This window comes from Palaemon carinicauda, chromosome 41, assembly GCF_036898095.1.
Source record: "Palaemon carinicauda isolate YSFRI2023 chromosome 41, ASM3689809v2, whole genome shotgun sequence".
Classification (NCBI taxonomy): Eukaryota; Metazoa; Arthropoda; class Malacostraca; order Decapoda; family Palaemonidae; genus Palaemon; species Palaemon carinicauda.
The window spans coordinates 22,921,925-22,941,311 of NC_090765.1; the positions used below are offsets into that span (position 1 = coordinate 22,921,925).

Consider the following 19,387-nt stretch of genomic DNA (forward strand, 5'->3'; position numbering starts at 1 on the left):
GCCATCACCTACCCCCAGAAGTCTTTCAGCAATTGCAAAGTGACGGTATTTACTAGTGCTGGTGTGAGCGGTGTGGCGGGTTACCCTCTCTATCCACCTCGCTAACTAGCGGAGGGTATTTACATCTCACAAAATTCTAACAGCTGGTTTTCATCTAGGGCTGTAATAGTACTCTTATGTAAATAGCTTCAGGTGTGTATATAGTAGTGTGGAAAAATACAAATTACGGTATTCCAAATTGGTCATTTTTTGTAACTATACAAACCTGATTCCTCATACTTTCCTGACAGCACCAAACCCCTCAAAAGTCCCAGCTACTATCTAAATGGTTTGGCCGTGAGGTGTGGGGGAACCGCGACCGTTGCCTCCCCGTTTACGGCAGGTAATTATTGGCTGGTTGTTGACACTTGGTTATAATTTTAATTGCTGTATTCTTGTGTTGCTGGTTTCTTTCTCCTATATAAAGGATTTATGTTTGTGTAGTTAGGAAAAATACAAATTACTTAAAAAAAATTGTAACACTAGGCTTATACAATGCTTTCTATCTTATCAATGAATTTTGTTAAAAGTATTGGTAGAATGTTTTTTATTATCATTTTGTTATTGGAGATAAACTGTATACAGTATATGAAAATTACACCACTGTATATTACTGCATGTATCTACTCCATTTAGATAAGATTTTATAATATATTGGATTTGCAGGTGATTTGGTTGTGATGCGTGTTGGAGGATGGGGTCGGGCAGTGAGGGTACTGGGTGTTGTGGTATTGCTAAGTGTTGCTTGGCTACAACTTGCACTTCCTCCTCTGCCACACGATCCACAGTCAGCACTTGGAGGTAGTGCAAGAGAAACACCGGAGTTTGACCCATCCTTAAATTATCATCGCAGTCCAGTTTCCAAGTTCCTACAGGTACTAGCACATTGTATTTTGTGAGTTTTCTCTTATTTATATTCTTATATACGGTATTGTAGATGCATATTGATAGTTAGTTATTTACAGGTGAATGAGATACTCCACTTACTTGCATAATGTAGTCATGCCACTTTTTACTATACTTGATAGGAGTACAGTATGCTTAGAGAAGCTGGATACAGCAGTTAAAACTTAATGAGGTAGCATGTAAGCCCTGTTCCCTTAACTGCCACTTTGTTTCAACACTAAATACAAACCCTTTCGTTCTTTATTAGGGAATATACTTTTAGCAAAGTTGGAATACTAGCTATAAGACTTTTACCGAGATATAATTACTCCACTGCTATTTAGCATGTGGTAGGGGGTTAGTACTGGCTACCTTGCTCACACACACACACGTGCGTTCTATCTTCACTTTTACTTTTGGCTCGGTGGGGGTGAATGTTCATCTATCTACGCCCTACCATTTTTGACTGGGCTTTGACTAATTTGTTCTTTTAGTTTTGCTTATTTTTTGCAGTTGTGAGTGTTGTTTCAAAGACAGCATAGCGTCGGGGTTTTCCTCGAGGGCAGAGAAAAGACACTTAAGCCTTTTGACGACGGACAACCCTTAGTCTGGAAGACTTTCCCACTTCCCTTAGTGTCGCAGCTTGGCTCTCTTCTGCATGGGAGTCGTTCTCTGTTTGGATGCACCTTCATCGTATTAAGTAGATGTTGCTCACTCATGGCTGACCCAAAGCTCGACTTCGGTCTTGTTTCTCTACGCCGATGATGACGCACTCTCGTTCGGCAATGGCAGCTTGCTGAGGGCGTGCAAAGTCTGAAACTTATTCATATGCCTCTCAGGAGATTTCTCTCCCGTTCGCAGGTTAGGTTTTCTCACGAGTGGTTTCCTGCAGCGCTAACAACGTTGCACTCCATTGTTCGGCTAATATAGCCAGAGTAAGGAGTGCAAAGTCAGAAGCATATAGCCTGCACCTGCGACAGTTCTTGATCATCATGCCGACAAAGGTGCTTACCCTTGTTCTGAGCTTGCTTAGCCGGCGTAGTAAGGGCAAAGTCCGAAGCATGTTCTTGCTACTCATGGTGGACACTTCTCCCTTACACGGTTATGGTCGTCCTCCCTGGAGTAGTCTTCGCCACATGGGATTAAGAGAAGTCTATGGACTTGTCTATGCCTTTCCCTAATTCCCTCGGAGTGTGTGGCCTGTCGGAGCATGAAGATGATGTTACTCGCCCCTTGCAAGTGTGATATGCTCCAGCCTCGCCTCGTCCTGTTCCTGTTGCTGAGTTCAAGAGTGCTCATCATTCCCCCCGGGGAATCCAGATCATCGGGATCAGAGCGCAGACTGCACCTCGCCTCCCAGCGCTCTCCAACTTCATCACGCAGTGCAGAAAGGAGGATCTCCAAAGAAATCTCCGCGTTCCAGGTCCATGAGTACTTCACCACGCGAACCAGTGCCAGCTCACCACCACGCGTCAGAAAGCAGATCCGATTCCAGCGCGCACCCAGGCACACATGAACCAGCTGCTCACCATCGCCTGCTAGAATGAGACCAACCCCTAGCTCATGAGCATGCGTCATGGCTTAACTCCTCGTCATCTCATGGCTACACGTCTCGTGATTCCTCACAATCCAGGCTACCTGATTGTAGCCCTTCTACAGCTCGCGATTGCCCATCTCAACCTGCGATCACTTGTCAGCTCACAATCTCCTGTCAGCTCATGATCACCTTGTCAGCTCATTATCATCCATCAGCTTGTGATCGCACTTTAGCTCACTTTCAAGTTCTGGAATTCCAGCAGCCATTTCCAGCGGCTGATGATTCCTTTTCTCGTGATCGGCCCTCTGTTCTCTACTGCACTTGAGGCCTAATGACAAGAGAGCGCAGACCACCAGCTCGTGGCCAGGTTCCTGCTTTTGACCAGTCTCCAGCTCACATCCGAGCTTCCAGCTTGCCTGCAGGCCTGCTTGTGATTACTCCTAGAATAGCGACAATATTCAGTGTTGCAATGCTGCTCAGCTCACAATTTTATCTTCTGAGGTAAAGTTGCCCTCTGCCTTTGACTAGTAGCAATCTTCCCGCTTGCGGGTAGAATCGCCGACAACAACAACATTAAAACAGATATTTCATATATAAACTATAGAAAGACTTATGTCAGCCTGTTCAATATAAAAACATTTGCTGCACGATAGAACTTTTGAAGTTCTACTGATTCAACTACCCGATTAGGAAGATCATTCCACAAATTGGTCACAGCTGGAATAAAACTTCTGGAGTACTGTGTAGTATTGAGCCTCATGATAAAGGCCTGACTAATAGAATTAATTGCATGCCTAGTATTACGAACATGATGGATCTGTCTGGGAAGATCTTAATGTAAAGGGTGGTCAGAATTATAAAAAATCTTATGCAACATGCATAATGAACTAATTGAACGATGGGGCCAGAGATTGATATCTAGATCAGGAATAAGAAATTTAATAGACCGTAAGTTCCTGTCCAACAAATTAAGATGAGAATCAGCAGCTGAAGACCAGACAGAAGAACAATACTCAAAACAAGGTACAGTAGAATGAAAGAATTGAAACACTTCTTAAGAATAGATTGATCACCGAAAATCTTAAAAGACTTTATCAATAAGCCAATTTTTTGTACAATTAAAGAAGAGACAGACCTAATCAATGCATGATTACGTTTTTCATCTCTGAGCTTTTACATTCAACTTTCTTGTAGAAAGTCCCATGTAAGCCAGATTCCAGTTTTCAACCTCTTCTCCTGGAACAAATTTGTTCAACAAACCTCGTTCAGTAGTGAGTCGAGAGGCTCGGTCAGAAGAGCAGACAGACTCTAGGACTACATACACTGAAATAAGAAGGCTTACCACCAGATTCCAGTTACTCTGTCTCCAAGGAAAGATCTAAAGAATCATCTTATACGACCGGTAATACCAGTTGTAGATTCAGTTTCTTCGGCTTAATTGCACTTCATCTGTTCTGCACTCAGGATTCACAGGAGTGACACTTGTCTGTTAAAACACTTGGGCAACTGGCCTATTTTTTTAAAGACTCTGGGTCAAGCCTACTCCATCACCAAGTCAGTCATTCTCGAGATTTGCCGCGATCTAATGATTAGAGTAAGATCCCGAGAAGTCATCCCTTCAGCCAACACAGATCTTGTATTCCTACGAGTACTGTACTGTACTGCTACTCGTCGTACTAATAAAGACTTTCCTTCCGCGAGGAGATCAGAAAGACTGAAAAAGACAGTAGCCCCTCCGTCTACTAGATTCGCTGCCATCTCATTGGTTACTCATTTCAGCAAGGACACATGTCCTCCGGGGAGCGCCAGGGGACCAACGGGGTAGCGTCAGATCCCCTCCTCCTCGGGTGTTAGAACTTTTACCCTCCCCCTGCCCCCCGATTTAATGCCCTTCTAAGAAGCATTAACAAGGGGGGGGGGGGGCACACTTGTGGCATCCCGTGGTCTCCGGACTCTTGTCTGATTTCTAACATCATTGTCACATGAATCTCCTGGAGTGAGGGAAATTTTCTGACCCTCCAACAATTCCTTCATTCCAGCAGCAGTTCCAACAGTTCCTTCAGGACACTCCATGATGTTGATGAACGACGACACCACGGGAGTGGCTTGTATCCAGACAATCAGCAGAGTATAGTAGTTAATCTTCACAGCACCTATGCCAACTGTTGGGGAATGTGGGTAAAGGTTAGTGTCTTCCTGGGATCCCGGGAAATCCATTGATTTAAAAAAGAAATTTCTTTTATTTAAGGAATGAAATATTGCGAAAGATTCATAGAACGTGATTATTTGACTATTTTTAAAGCATTGGCAAAGACATATCTGCAATATATAATGCAACAAAAAAATGTCCAATGAAATTAATGAGCAGAAAATTAAGACTGATTAAACACATGATTTTTTGCAGAGTTATTGCTCCTAAAATAACTCTTTAAAGGGGCACATCTTTTTACAATTGTATGTAAATATCTTAAACTGTATAATCACATGCTTTTGTAATATAATCCTGGTAAAAGAAAAATGATCAAATACAAATTATTTTGAGTTGAATTATGAATGTAGAAAACAAACAATTTACACTTTTATCACCTAGATGAGTTCTGAGTCTAGTGATAAACAGTACTACAAATGAAAAAAACTTTCTTCTTCTACGGATGTGGGTGGTATAGATTCTAATGCAGCTGTTCTCTTGGTTTGTTTACTGTCTTTTCTGTAATTGCTACAGAAATTTCAAACTCTTCAGTTATGCTCCTGCTAATCACCTGACGTTTAAGCTGTTTTAGGAATGCACTTGTTTATTTTTTTCTTTTAATTGGTCCCTCTATCGGCTTTGATTTGGATCGACTGACTGAGTCACGTTTTTCGGATTTGGATAAAGCAAACATTTCATTATTATTTACGTCATAAAGGTGAATAAGAAGTTGTTTTTCTGCAGACAAAAGAACACATCGCTGGCGATGCTTCTAAATCCTTTAGAATAGTTTTAGGTAATAGATACACTTATATGGCAATAGCTACTAATTATTGTAGAAGTATTATTTTTTTTCGTTTGCACATATTTTAAAAGAAGCTGGGATTTCTTGGGAAGAACAATAAAATCACAGGAATTTTTCCAGACAAAAAAAGCAATAAAATCCCTGGATCCCGAGAAACAATCCCTTCTCAGCTCCCTTGCAACCCTGCTCTTCCCAGACAAGGGAGATGTTCTGGCGGACAATCAGACTATTGGCTCTGATTGTTGTGTAGATCTTCAAGTACCCAGCAGATTCCCGACAAATGGGCTTCACCAACAGTAGACTTGCCCACCATTTCTCTGATCGTCAAGCTTCTAAGGTACTGTTCATCAGTACCTTTTTCCCCAAACACTAGGCTAGGGGCCTTCCGACAACAGGGGGCAACATACAGTAGATGTCTACGCATTTCCCCATTCCCCTCTGGTTGACCTAGTATAAGATGGTTCAACAAAGAAGGGCATCCACAAATATTGATGACCTTAGCTCCAAGGTGGCACCTGGCAGAATGGTTTCTGAACCTTCTACATCTGTTCTCAAAGGTGCCAAGAGACCCCTCTCCACGTCACGATCATCGAAGACAACCACACGGGAAGAAGAGAGAGTCTTTTGTGTAACCTGTTGCTGCAAAAGGTCCGGTCACCTCTGGGGATCATTAACTGAAGTCTACCAGGCAAAGCGGGCAACCTTCTGTGGTGCAGGTAACAGAAGGGTATCGCCTCCCTCGACGCTTCTACTCCAGTGATAGTGGAGGCCCTATGACTCTTCGGGGATGAGACTCCTCTCTGTTTCATCAGTCAAAGGCTACTTCTCAGCTTTGACCCTATTCTTTGACAGGAAAGGGATTTGCCCATTTTTGGATTTGTCTGTTCTCATATCGTCACCCTCATAAACTAACTGCCTAAGTCATTTTCTCCACTTGTTGGGAAATAAAAAAAAAAACCTTCTCATTTCCCAATTCTTTATATCATTGTATTGAGCTTCAATTCACAAATTCTTAACAGAAGAATTTGTGAATTAGAATTCGTTGATTGAAGCTCAACACAATGATATAAAAAATTAGGAAATGAGAAAGTTTTTTTATTTCCCAACAAGTGGAGAAAATGACTTAGGCAGTTAGTTTATGAGGGTGACGATATGGAGTCTCCAATGTACCTGCCCTCAACCAGAGGTTAGACCGCCTACGTGGAGCATGGTCAGCTTAATGTGATCTCGGAAGAAGCACCCTTGGTGCTGCTGTGTCAGACATCAGTTCTTCACCTGACACTTGGGACGACCTTCCTGCTTGCCTTGACCCCGTACTGAAGAATTAATGAACGACATGCCCTTTTGTACAACATCGACGTCTCCCCCATCCCAGGGTTGGGACAGGTAATACTCTACTTTCCTCCTGAATGTGTCTCCGGACCCGAAATCCGGCAGCAACGGATCCCAGATTTGAGCCCTTCCGGATTGGGAGTCCTCATCCAGTGAGAAGTTTGAGGTGCTACCTCAAAAGAACTGCTGGAGCTTGCCCCCGAGTGGCAGCATCACTCTTCGTCAGCACGGGGAAAGTCAAGAGAAGGATCACCAACATCATGATCTCTGTATGGATTCGCAAGGTCATAGACCAGCCATTGAATCCTGAGCCTTATCCTCAGACAAGGAGACGTAGAGCTCATGACGTCAGGGGCATAAATACGTCCTTACCGTGCAAGAACTAGTCCTTTGTGATGCAGGGTCTACAACCGGGTGTATGGATCGTCAAACAACCTTCACCGCCAGCTACCTGCAAGACGTGGCCCCCCAGAAACAAGGAAACGTTCTCCATTGGCCCTGTGGTGACTACACAACAAATGGTTTTAAACACCTCAGGCTCCTTAAAGGACAAGTAGGCTACAAGTAGCAGATGGTGGAGGGCAGAGGCTACCCAGGATTCAGTCTGGGATGAATGACAAGAGTGACTGGCTCTTTCTTTCATCTTCCCATCTCTGGGGGAACAGCACCTATGGTACATGTACTCTGAAAGCTGGCCTCCTCTCTCTGCAGGTAAAACCATTTCTGAGAATTCTTACCTAGACTAGTTACACTGCTAGTATCACACAATCATACAGATTGCTCAGGCTGCTAAAGCGTGCCATTGCACATAGTGTTTAGGTAGATGTCAGGGTTTTCTCCTTCACACGTGTGGAGCACGTATAGGGAAAACCCGGGTCAAAGGGCAGCCAGTTGGTTAGGACTTCCACCCAGCTAAGTGATGAGTCTTCCCTAATAAAGAGCAAAAGGGTTTGTATTTAGTGTCAGAACAGATGACAAATTTAAAGTATTTTGTATTTTTCTCCCATGAGAGTGTTGTCATCAGCTTATACAATCTGGTAGAATGCAACTTCAAGTTCTTCCCTCTCTGCCTCATCTTCGTGAGAGTCTTTGCTGTTATTTACAGAGGGGAACATGTTAAAAATGTCATGGAGGATGCCAAGGAAGACCAATTGATAGAGGTTTCGTATATGTGACTTCCAGTATTCTTTCCCTCCCCCCCTAAGGCCCAGTCTGTTAGTGATGTTCAAGAACACCTTCTAACACCCCTCGGAATTCTGCACACTTCCCTCTTTCATCCTATTTTCCCATTTAGCCAATTACTCGACAGTCGGTTGATGTCATCGAGGCTTGGCGGTACCCAGATCATCTCCAAGCAGCCACACACACAAAATTTTGTCTTGATCAGCCTTTTTCTATCTTCGGGGAAGCTCCTCAATTAATGCAGTGAAGGATACCTCTCAGCCCTTGATCCAAAGTTTCAACTAGGTCTTAGGTCTGGGACGGATGGCAGATAGGGTTTCAACCTTCGAAACAGTCCTCTACTAGTTTATCCATGATGAAGCAAGTATGACGCAACCTGACTTTGACAGAGTCACAATTCATTTCGAAGGAAGAAAATCTCCATCACCTTAGATCATGAGTTCATGTCCAGAACCTAGAACCTAGCCGTACATGACTTCAGATCCTTCTTCATCTCTTTCCTACATTAAAAGAATAGCAGAGACCAGGATGTCTTGTCTACCTGTTCTATGAGGATGCTACAATACTTCCTATGGTGAGACAATCGAAGGTGCTTTTCCTGCTGACGAAGAGTTGAAAGGACTATCCTGGACTCAAGCGCACAAAGTAAAAAATATTGGTTCTATCTCAGCTGTGTGGAAGAACCTGGCAGGGTCACAGTTGTTAAAGACAAGTCTGGTAACGACAGACAGAATTCTCTGCCCATTATCTATGGGATTATACCCACAGATCCCAGGTTACCTATATCTTTGGCTCAGTGGTAGCTACTCAACAGATTGTATAGCAAACCCATTTCCCTCACGAGAGAAGAAACATCACGTCTAAGATAGCAAGATAGCAATCGTGATTTACGTCTAGAATGAGCGGTAAAATTAACTGGCCCTTTAACTGATTCTTTCTTCCCCTTCCTTGGGATGCAGCAATCGCTCTTATTTGCTGGACCAGGTGCTAGATGCATGTAAGCATGATCGAGCAATTTTTCTTAACAAATAAATATTTCCCACAGGATTTTAGTTCAAGATAATTTTATTGATAAAAGCTTTTCTGGCATCTATCTGTCTGTATGTATACATATTTGTAGTTGAATTTTCATTTTCTACTCATCCAAACCCTTTTGATCAGTTTGAACTAAACTTGGTACAAATTATCCGTGGGTAAATGAGACTCAGATGTGTTTTCCCCTTTCCATGAGGAGATACAGTAGTTAGAAACAGTAAAAATGTTCAGATTTTTTCCAGAACTGCTGTGTCAGAAAGGATTAAACTTATGGGAAATTTTTAATGCTGTGTATAGATTTAATTTTGTTCAAGCCCTGGCCCCCAGAGCCAGGATGGTTTGAAAGTTTAAGGTTTAAATTTCACTCATGAATGGCAGAGGCAAGGGACAGTGACAATACCCTAGAGACTGACCTTATATCCATATGATCAGTACCCAATCCCCCTCTCCATCCAAGCTAGGACCAGTGAGGGTCTGGTAATGGCTGTTGATGACTCAGCAGGTAGACCTATAGGCTCTCCCTAACTCCCTTTCTTTAGCTCACAATGACGGTGAGGTTGCAGACACTACAAGAAACTATAGAGTTTGAGCAGGACACAAAACCCATTTCCAGTAGGCTAACACAATAAAACTTCTGTTTCACATATAATGTTCTATTATCTTTATGTAATGCGGATTCAAATCTATTAAAGTCATGGCTCCAGTTGCCAGGATTGGGACACACTAGTGATCCATATGAGAATGTACATAAAAAACTTTACTAATATTCTTGTTTGTGCAGCTAAGCATCTCAGGTGAGGAGTGGGTCCTATTGTGGTAAGAGAAGGCAGATATTATACTTTAGTGTATGCCAGGCAGATGTTGAAGTGCAGCAAATTTAGTAGAATTTGCACTTAACTTTGAGAAGAGATTATTTTTTTTTTTTGACAAGTCCTTGAATGAATTGTTATTAACTGAATGAGCTTCAAAAGAATTAAATAGAAATTTTATGTTGCTACAATTTCTAACCTGAAATTGACAGAAGGCACATTTAATGAAATTTTAAGATTATATTTATTAAAACTAACCAGTTAGAACTGAATGGTCTAGCCAGTACCTGGCATTAAGCTTAAGTCCTATATTTTAACTAAATATAGACTATGTATGATGAACTTATGTGAGTGAACTTAGGAGGTGTGCCTTATAGCAATAGGTAACTACCAGCTTGATGCTAAATTAGCAATGAACTCCTTTGTTTAGTTTCATTAATTTCTCATTTGGGACTTGGATATACTGTACTCTATCTGTGCCTTGTGTATTTAGGTTTAATGCTGCCTGTTCATCGACGGTAATCTATTATCGATATACATCTTTTTTTTTTCTTTTCAGACTAAAGCACAACATCAAACTTCAGCAGTAAAAACGGTTCTATCTCCAGAGCAAATTCTGGAGATCCGAGAACAAATTCAGCTTCGTAGCGGTAATGAAACTGTGTTAAATGAAGAGTTATATGGTCCTGTTCATGCTGATACAATTGTAATTGCTGTGCAGGTGGGTGCTTTTAGTCAATGGCTATTTTTAAGTTTTTGATGTATAGAATATTTTAAACTGTATTTGAAGTGGTACTGTATTTTAATTTATTGCAGTAAAAGAAGGCACAGTAATGTAATTAAAATGCTTTTACTTCCAGAGATCATACTTTTGAAACATAAGGTAATATTAAAGAGGAAGTTTTCAATATTAAACTTAGCCGGTGATTATATAAGCTGCAGCTCCGCTGCCCGACAGAAAAACTCTACGTTCAAAATACGCCAGCGATCGCTATGCAGGTAGGGGGTGTACATCAACAGCGCCATCTGTCGAGCAGGTACTCAGTACTCAATGTAAACACAGAACCAATTTTCTCTCTGTCGTGCCACCGGCAAGACCTACTAAATTCGCTATTGCTTACTGGATTGGTTTTCACATATTTTGGTGAAGTACACATTTCTAGTTTTGAGCTTTCGCTATGCAGGTGTTTTATCTTCATCTCAAAACTTGAACTCGTTTTGGATAGATTTAATTATGGTGACAAGGAGAGTATGGACTCTCTTTCACTTTTAAATGGCCGACCCTTCCCTTAGACGGAAGTGTGTTTAGGTTTTTAGTAATTTTGCTTAACACGTTATAGATCTATATATTTTATATCTCTCCGCCTTTATTAGGCCTCTTCGATTAACTTTCCATTTATTATAAACATATAAAAATAAATTTTTTATGTTTTGTTTATATGCGACCTTTCCTGATAGTAGGCGGTCCTTACTTGGAACCGAAGTTAATCAACGTTGAGCCCGTTATATCGTATTTAGCCTTTAAAGAATTTAAAACTTTTAAAAATTTAATGTTTTATGAAAGAATTTCTTTGATAGTCTTCGTACTGTTTTCAAAGATGCACTAACGTTTAGTTTTTTAGACTACGCAGTTGTTGACGTTCACGACGTTCAACATGCGCTCTATCGTTACGATAGAGAGAGAGTGTATCACGGTTTCACTTTGCAGTAAGAGTAAATCGATTCTGACGTTTTGTTCATTCTTTCTTAGCTTAAATGTTTTAAATTCTAAATTAAAGGAACTTTTTATTTGGAAAACCTTTCAGTTTTTTCCTTTGGTCAAATAACATGTTTTTTTGACGATATATAATTGGGCTCTTCTCTTAGGTGCGAAATCAAGAGAGAAAGAGAGAGAGAGATAGAGACGGAGGGAGAGAGAGGAAAGAAAACGTTCTGTTCAAGCGGGTAACGTTTTTCTCGAGTTGCTCTCGTCCCTAGTCGCTGTACGGGGAAGAAGGTAAAACGTTTCTAGTTTTTTATTCTCGTCCCCAGGCTATGTGCGGTGAGAGATTGAAAACGTAGTTATATGAACTAGTGTTTAGTCTCTTTCCCAGCCACTGATTTTTTATCTTAAAATATGTTTTCTGTTTTTTGCTGGTATTAATGAGCTTGCATTATACGACTGATTTCGCAATTACTACCTTTTAATGAAGGGTAGAATTGCGTGTTTCAGGTAGAAATCAGTAAGAGTTTCGATTTCAGTGAAATAAGTGCAAAACAGAAAATCGATAAAGTGATATGCGCAAAGTGTTACAGTGTTGCGTCCGAGGGTTCGTCTGTTCGTGCCTGTCGTTCACCTAGTCCGGGACCTCTTGCAAGCTCCCAAGCCCAGGGGAGAAGTAATGTCGAACGACTTATGGGTTCGAGAGGCCTTGATCAACGAACAGACGTTTTCCCTCTGTGGTTTCGGGCGTATCTACCCAAGATCGCCCCACCCACTCTAAGACGAGAGAGCCCATTTATTCCTCGTCTGCGGAAGAGGTTTCTCGTAAGAAACCATGGACCAAGGTCTCGCGGCTTATTAAGCGCAAGTCGGTCCTTTCCGCGCAAGTCCAACGGCCCAGTTGTAGCCACTGGGTCAGTTCGGACTCGCTGCAGTCTTCCGACGACTGCTCACCTCCTAAGAGAGGCAAAGCGGTACCGCATCAGGCAGTCACACCGTCTGTTGCCGCACCTGCTCCTGTAGACCCTAGTGGTCTTTGCTGCAGACCATGCAGTCTCAGTTAACGTCATTGATGCAGGACTTTCGTGCGGAGAAGGTTGACACTGCACCAACCTCTAGCCTACAACCAACCACGGTTGTGCGTCCTGTGGACGCTGAGGCGACCTTCTCCCGCACTCCAAGAGAGTCCCGCCACCCATGCGTTCCAGTGTACCCTGCCAGCCGCATGTTGACGTTCAGCGACGCACGGAATCTTCCGTTGACGTTCACGAGGTACAACAACAGTCTAAGTTGTTTTGTTTTGACGCGGTGCGTCAACTTCCGCATTCTAGAGTTGTTTTGACTGCTCAGTCTAGACAGTCAAAGCAGTCTCGAGTGGACACTGTACGTCCTCACACACCTGTTGTGGTTGACAGTTCAGTTGTTGACAGTTCACAGACTGTCAAGCAGTTACATGACGTTGCCTTCTGGTCTGCTACTTATGCACCAGTGAGAGACTCACTGAGGTAACCTAGCTTTTATCGGACAAGGTTCCTGTGGATGAGGAAGTTGCTGTTCTCCCTCCTACTGATATTCCCTTGAGGACTCTGTCAGATGGAGAGGAGCCTTAAGCTGCTTAGCCTTCTATGGACTTTAATTAAATCATGATGATTTTTTTAAGGATCTTCGTCCGGATCTTGTAACTGCTGCTCCTCGTTCGCCTAAACGTCAGAACTTACACTAGGCCTAGCTACTTCGAAGCCGTTGTTTTTAAGCTAGTGCTCTCTCGCTCTCCTAGAGAGCGTTACGTTGGCTAGGCGACTGGTTTTTGCACCAGGAGGAGTTTTTAGGGATACAGCCTTTGATTTCCCTTCTTTTAAACTGGCTTATAGAGCGAGAGTCTGATATGACACGAGAGAAGTTCTCGGCTTGGGAGTTCATGCCTCTGCCCAGATAGACTTCTCAATTCTGGTAGACTCGCCCTGGCGCCTAGCCAGGAGACGCTCCAAGTTGTTTATAGGTCAACTTCTCAGCTTTTGTCAAGCCTTTGAAGTTTTGCTGTACTATTATGTCACACATAACAAGGCTTTCAGGGATGGTAAACGGTTCCGCCTCAGTCGCTAACCCCGTCTGTTGCGACACCTGCTCCCGTAGACCCTAAATGGGCTTTGCTGCAAGCCATGCAGTCCAAGCTTGCGTCCTTGATAGAGGACTTAAATGCGGAGAAGAACCTTCTGGCCAACAACCTTCCAACCGGTCGGTTGTGCGCCCTGTTGACGCTAAGGTAACCTACTCGCGTCTGCCAGTTGAGGTGGTTCCTCCTTCTGGCCAACAACCTTCCAGCCGGTCGGTTGTGCGCCCTGTTGACGCTGAGGTAACCTACTCGCGTCTGCCAGTTGAGGTGGTTCCTCCTTCTGGCCAACAACCTTCCAACCGGTCGGTTGTGCGCCCTGTTGACGCTGAGGTAACCTACTCGCGTCTGCCAGTTGAGGTGGTTCCTCCACCGATGCGACCCAGTGTGGGTTGCCAGTCGCACGTTGACGTTAAGCGACGCTCGGAGGTGGTTGTTGACGTTCAGGACGTTCAACAACCAGCAGAGGTGACTTGTTGTGACGCAGTGCGTCAACCTCAGCAACCCGGTAGGGTGTTGACTGCACAACCCAGACGGTCTAGACAGTTTCGGGTTGATGCTGTACTTCCTCGCGCACCCATGGTTGTTGACAGTTCACAGACTGTGCAGCAGTTCCATGATATTGCGTCCGGCTCCGTCACGCATCCACCAGTGCGACCGGATTCAGCGAGTCAGACGTTGCCCACTCCGTTGCCGTTTCCTCATCAGTTTCGGATGAGGAACCCTCTGATGAGGACGTTGCTGAACAAGACGATCAGCCCCCAGCCCTGCTATCCATCCAGAAGATGCTGAAGAAGGAACGCTGCTCAGTCAGGCTGTGGATGAGTCTGGTAGGGACACTGTCATCCGTGGATCAATTTGTGTCACTAGGAAGACTACACCTCCGTCCTCTTCTATACCATCTAGCTTTTCACTGGAAAAAGGACAAGACGCTAGAAGCGGTCTCGATCCCGGTTTCCGGAAAGATAAAGTCTTGTCTGATTTGGTGAAAGGACTATATCAACCTTAGAGAGGGTCTTCCCCTAACTGTTCAGACTCCCAACCACGTTCTCTTCTCGGACGCATCGGACGTAGGCTGGGGTGCGACATTAGACGGTCGGGAATGCTCGGGATTATGGAACTCCAGTCAAAGGACAATGCATTTCAACTGCAAGGAGCTTCTGGCAGTAGTCTGACCTGGAAAAGCTTCAGGTCTCTCCTTCAAGGCAAAGTGGTGGAGGTGAACTCGGACAACACCACGGCTTTGGCGTACATCTCCAAGCAAGGAGGGACCTACTCTCTGACGTTGTACGAGATCGCAAGGGACCTCCTCACCTGGTCAAAAGGTCTAGACATATCACTAGTAACGAGGTTCATCCAAGGCAACTTGAATGTCATGGCAGATTGTCTCAGTCGGAAGGGACAAATAATTCCAACAGAATGGACCCTCCACAAGGATGTATGTAAGAGACTTTGGGCCACCTGGGGCCATCCAACCATAGATCTCTTCGCAACCTCGATGACCAAGAGGCTCCCAATATTTTGCTCACCAATCCCGGACCCAGCAGCAGTTCATATAGATGCCTTTCTACTAGATTGGTCACATCTAGATCAATATGCATTCCCTCCGTTCAAGATTGTCAACAAGGTACTGCAGAAGTTCGCCTCTCACGAAGGGACAAGGTTGACGCTAGTTGCTTCCCTCTGGCCCGCGAGAGAATGGTTCACCGAGGTACTTTGATGGCTAGTAGACGTTCCCAGAACACTTCCCCTAAGGGTGGACCTTCTACGTCAGCCACGCGTAAAGAAGGTACACCAAGGCCTCCACGCTCTTCGTCTGACTGCCTTCAGACTATCGAAAGACTCTCGAGAGCTAGAGACTTTTCGAAGGAGGCAGCCAGAGCGATTGCTAGAGCAAGGAGAACATCCACCCTTAGAGTCTACCAATCGAAGTGGGAAATCTTCCGAAACTGGTGCAAGTCAGTATCCGTATCCTCGACCAGTACCCCTGTAACTCAAATAGCTGACTTCCTCTTATATCTGAGGAAAGAACGATCTCTTTCAGCTCCCACTATCAAGGGTTACAGAAGCATGTTGGCATCAGTCTTCCGTCACAGAGGCTTAGATCTTTCCAACATAAAGATCTACAGGACCTCCTTAAGTCTTTTGAGACCACGAAGGAGCGTCGTTTGGTTACACCTGGTTGGAATTTAGACGTGGTACTAAGATTCCTTATGTCAGACAGGTTCGAAACGCTACAATCAGCCTCCCTGAAAGATCTCACCTTAAAGACTCTTTTCCTGGTATGCTTAGCCACAGCTAAAAGAGTCAGTGAGATTCATGCCTTCAGCAAGAACATCGGATTCTCATCCGAAACGGCTACATGTTCTACAACTTGGTTTTCTAGCCAAAAACGAGCTGCCTTCTCGGCCTTGGCCAATATCGTTCGATATTCCAAACTTATCGTATGGTTGGAAATGAACTAGAAAGAGTCTTATGTCCTGTAAGAGCTCTTAAGTTCTATTTAAAACGAACTAAACCTTTACGAGGCCCGTCTGAAGCTTTATGGTGTTCAGTTAAGAAACCATCTTTGCCTATGTCAAAGAATGCTTTATCCTATTTTATCAGACTGTTAATACGAGAAGCTCATTCCCATCTGAATGAGGAAGACCAAGCTTTGCTGAAGGTAAGGACACACGAAGTAGAGCTGTCGCAACTTCCGTGGCCTTTAAACAAAATAGATCTCTGCAAAGTATAATCGACGCAACCTATTGGAAAAGCAAGTCAGTGTTCGCGTCTTTTTATCTTGAGAATGTCCAGTCTCTTTACGAGAACTGCTACACTCTGGGACCATTCGTAGCAACGAGTGCAGTAGTGGGTGAGGGCTCAACCACTACAATTCCCTAATTCCATAACCTTTTTAATCTTTCTCTTGAAATGTTTTATTATTGTTTTTGGGTTGTCCGGAAGGCTAAGAAGCCTTTCGCATCCTACTTGATTTGGCGTGTGGTCAAAGTCATTTCTTGAGAAGCGCCTAGATTAGAGGTTTTGATGATGTCCTGTTGTATGGGTTGCAACCCTTGATACTTCAGATCCTAGGGGTCGCTCAGCATCCTATGAGGATCGCGAGGCTCCGTAAGGAAGACGTACTTAAAAAGGCAGAGTAATTGTTCAAGTCGACTTCCTTACCAGGTACTTATTTATTTTATGTTTGTTATTTTGAATAACTGCTAAAATGAAATACAAAATACTTAGCTCATAATAATGTAAACAAGTAATGCTGGTCTCTACCCTCCCCCCTGGGTGTGAATCAGCTTATATAATCACCGGCTAAGTTTAATATTGAAAAATGTTATTTTTATTAATAAAATAAATTTTTGAATATACTTACCCGGTGATTATATATTAAAGGACCCTCCCTTCCTCCCCAATAGAGACCCAGTGGACCGAGGAGAAAATTGGTTCTGTGTTTACATTGAGTACTGAGTACCTGCTCGACAGATGGCGCTGTTGATGTACACCCCCTACCTGCATAGCGATCGCTGGCGTATTTTGAACGTAGAGTTTTTCTGTCGGGCAGCGGAGCTGCAGCTTATATAATCACCGGGTAAGTATATTCAAAAATTTATTTTATTAATAAAAATAACATCTTTATGACCTTCTAACATTATGAATGAAAATATGAGAACTTTTTTTCCCTACACCACATTTTCCCTTCAAATATGCAAGGACACTGATCCTATGTCATAAGCCAATCGGCAAAAGAGGCAAATAGAGTATAATATAACAAGAAGATAGACAACAACCAAAAGATTAGTTCAACTTAAGTAATGGTAAGGCATCAATCTCTCTCTTTCTCTCTCAGTTTTTTGTTGTTTTTTCGATTCTGTTAAGTATTTTGTGGGATGTATAAGGTATGTTTTGAGTACCTAATAAACTCAGGTTATGTAAAAAGTGCAAAGCTATAAAGTTATATTTGGAATTTGAGAGTCGGCAATTCTGTAGTATACTATATCTAGGTAATATCTGTTAATTAGAGAATTATTGCTCTCAGTGTTTTTGTTTATCTAATAGAATATGTAGCTATCTGAGTATCGTAAGTCAGTGAAAATTCTAACTAAAGATAAGGATACTAAGTGTGAAAAGAGAATTTTAAAGAAATGGGAATTGTTTGAAGATAAGAGTTACTTTGGGCTAGTAGGTATAAACAATGACACATGTAACAATGACTTGGTGCGAGTGAGCTTTTCCTATTGCTTCTCATGTGAAACATAAGATCTTGTGGTTTGAATCTAAGGTGGATCTTTTAATTTTTGCAGGCATCCATAGCTACTCCATGTACTGTATAATTTTTTTTTTTTTTTTTTTTTTTTTTTTTTTTTTTTTTTTTTTTTTTTTTTTTTTTTGCTGATACCATTAATAAGCCTACTAACTGAGTTAGAGCTTCATCTTTTCACCTTTGGGTACTGTTCCCATATGTACTAGCGCTGTTGATAATTTTAGTTCCTCTAATGTTGGTAACTGGTCTTGGCTCAAGATAATTTACCATTTTTGTGCATGATATGTACTAATTTTTAAATTTGTTACAGAATCTATTTTGAATTACCAAGATTTCCTAGTTGCTATTCCTTTATCACCACATTAATCTGGTCATGTAATATTAAGGCCAATCCTCTCATTTGACAAGAGTTCATGATATGCCATCGTCAAACAGGGTGAAAGATCCAATTTTTGTTGCATTGCAAATAGATCATCCTCTCAAACCCAGGGGCAACCCTAGAAATGCATTCCCTGCGGCTATGACGCCTGATGTTGAGCTTGAAAACAAAATGACACAGTATATACCATTTATAAAGATGGCCAGTGTTCCCTTATTTTAGATAAGGATAACATGTCCAGAGCTACTTTTGAAGACTTCAGGCAATGTGATTAAATGTGATCCAGGTAATGGCAACTCAGGTTGTATTAATTCCAAGTTTAGTGTAGCTCTTGTGTAACATTTGCAAGATATCCTGCAATTCTGATACTGCATCCAGGATTTGACTGAATTTTTGACTGAATTTTGCCATGGCATCCAGGTTTCTGGTGAATTCTGTTATGGCACCCAGGATTCAGCTCAATTTAACCAGGGCAAAAACTTTGATGAATACCTGACTATATAATACTATACTACTTTGTATGAGATTGATTTTGGTGCTTTTATTTCTTTATTAGACATTCACCCACATGTTTTAGAATAAGACATAATGTAGGCCAATTTTCATATTCAACTTCACATAATTTTTTTTCTTACAAATAAAGATTTTTATTAAAGTCTTTGTACTAAATGCTATTCTCATTCAGTCCAATTAAGCAAACTACTAAGTTTGCTGTTGTTTTTTTAGAATAATTGTGTGACAAAACTTCAAGGGACTGGTCTCTTCTCTACTTCCCACTGTTACAAAAAATATGTTTATTTTGCACTGTAATATCAATTAAATATTGGTGTTTCAAGCTGATTGTTGAAAGTTTTTGAGGAAGTAATGAAAATTACAAGGTAGCGCATGCTAGGTAATCCAGTATTGAGGTCAAAAGAAAAGCCAGGAATGACTGGAGAGAATATTTATATAGTAAAGCAGATGAGTTTGACAAATTTATGAATTCAGCAAGTGGCTATGGTGTAAGAATCGTTCATAGAATTATCAATGAAATCTCGACTCCGGCAAAGAAAAAGCATATACCCATCAAAAAGAGAGATGGCTCTGTTATAGCAGCAGAAGTTGAAGAAAGACATTAAATGGAACA

The 19,387-nt window shown here is 42.3% G+C and overlaps 1 protein-coding gene across 5 annotated transcripts in view; it reads left to right on the forward strand.

The window, feature by feature from the left end:
* The window catches only part of LOC137632328 (alpha-1,6-mannosyl-glycoprotein 2-beta-N-acetylglucosaminyltransferase-like), a 115,878-nt gene that overhangs the window by 9,610 nt on the left and 86,881 nt on the right, over positions 1 to 19,387 (forward strand). For 4 of the 5 annotated variants that reach the window (XM_068364255.1, XM_068364254.1, XM_068364258.1 and 1 more), the window contains 2 exons: positions 706 to 914; positions 10,372 to 10,533. In XM_068364255.1, the coding sequence (XP_068220356.1) occupies positions 720 to 914; positions 10,372 to 10,533 (357 nt within the window). In that variant the 5' untranslated portion in view covers positions 706 to 719. Of the gene's footprint in view, positions 1 to 74; positions 383 to 705; positions 915 to 10,371; positions 10,534 to 19,387 lie in introns of those variants that run through there. The other variant, XM_068364256.1, reaches the window with a different exon arrangement.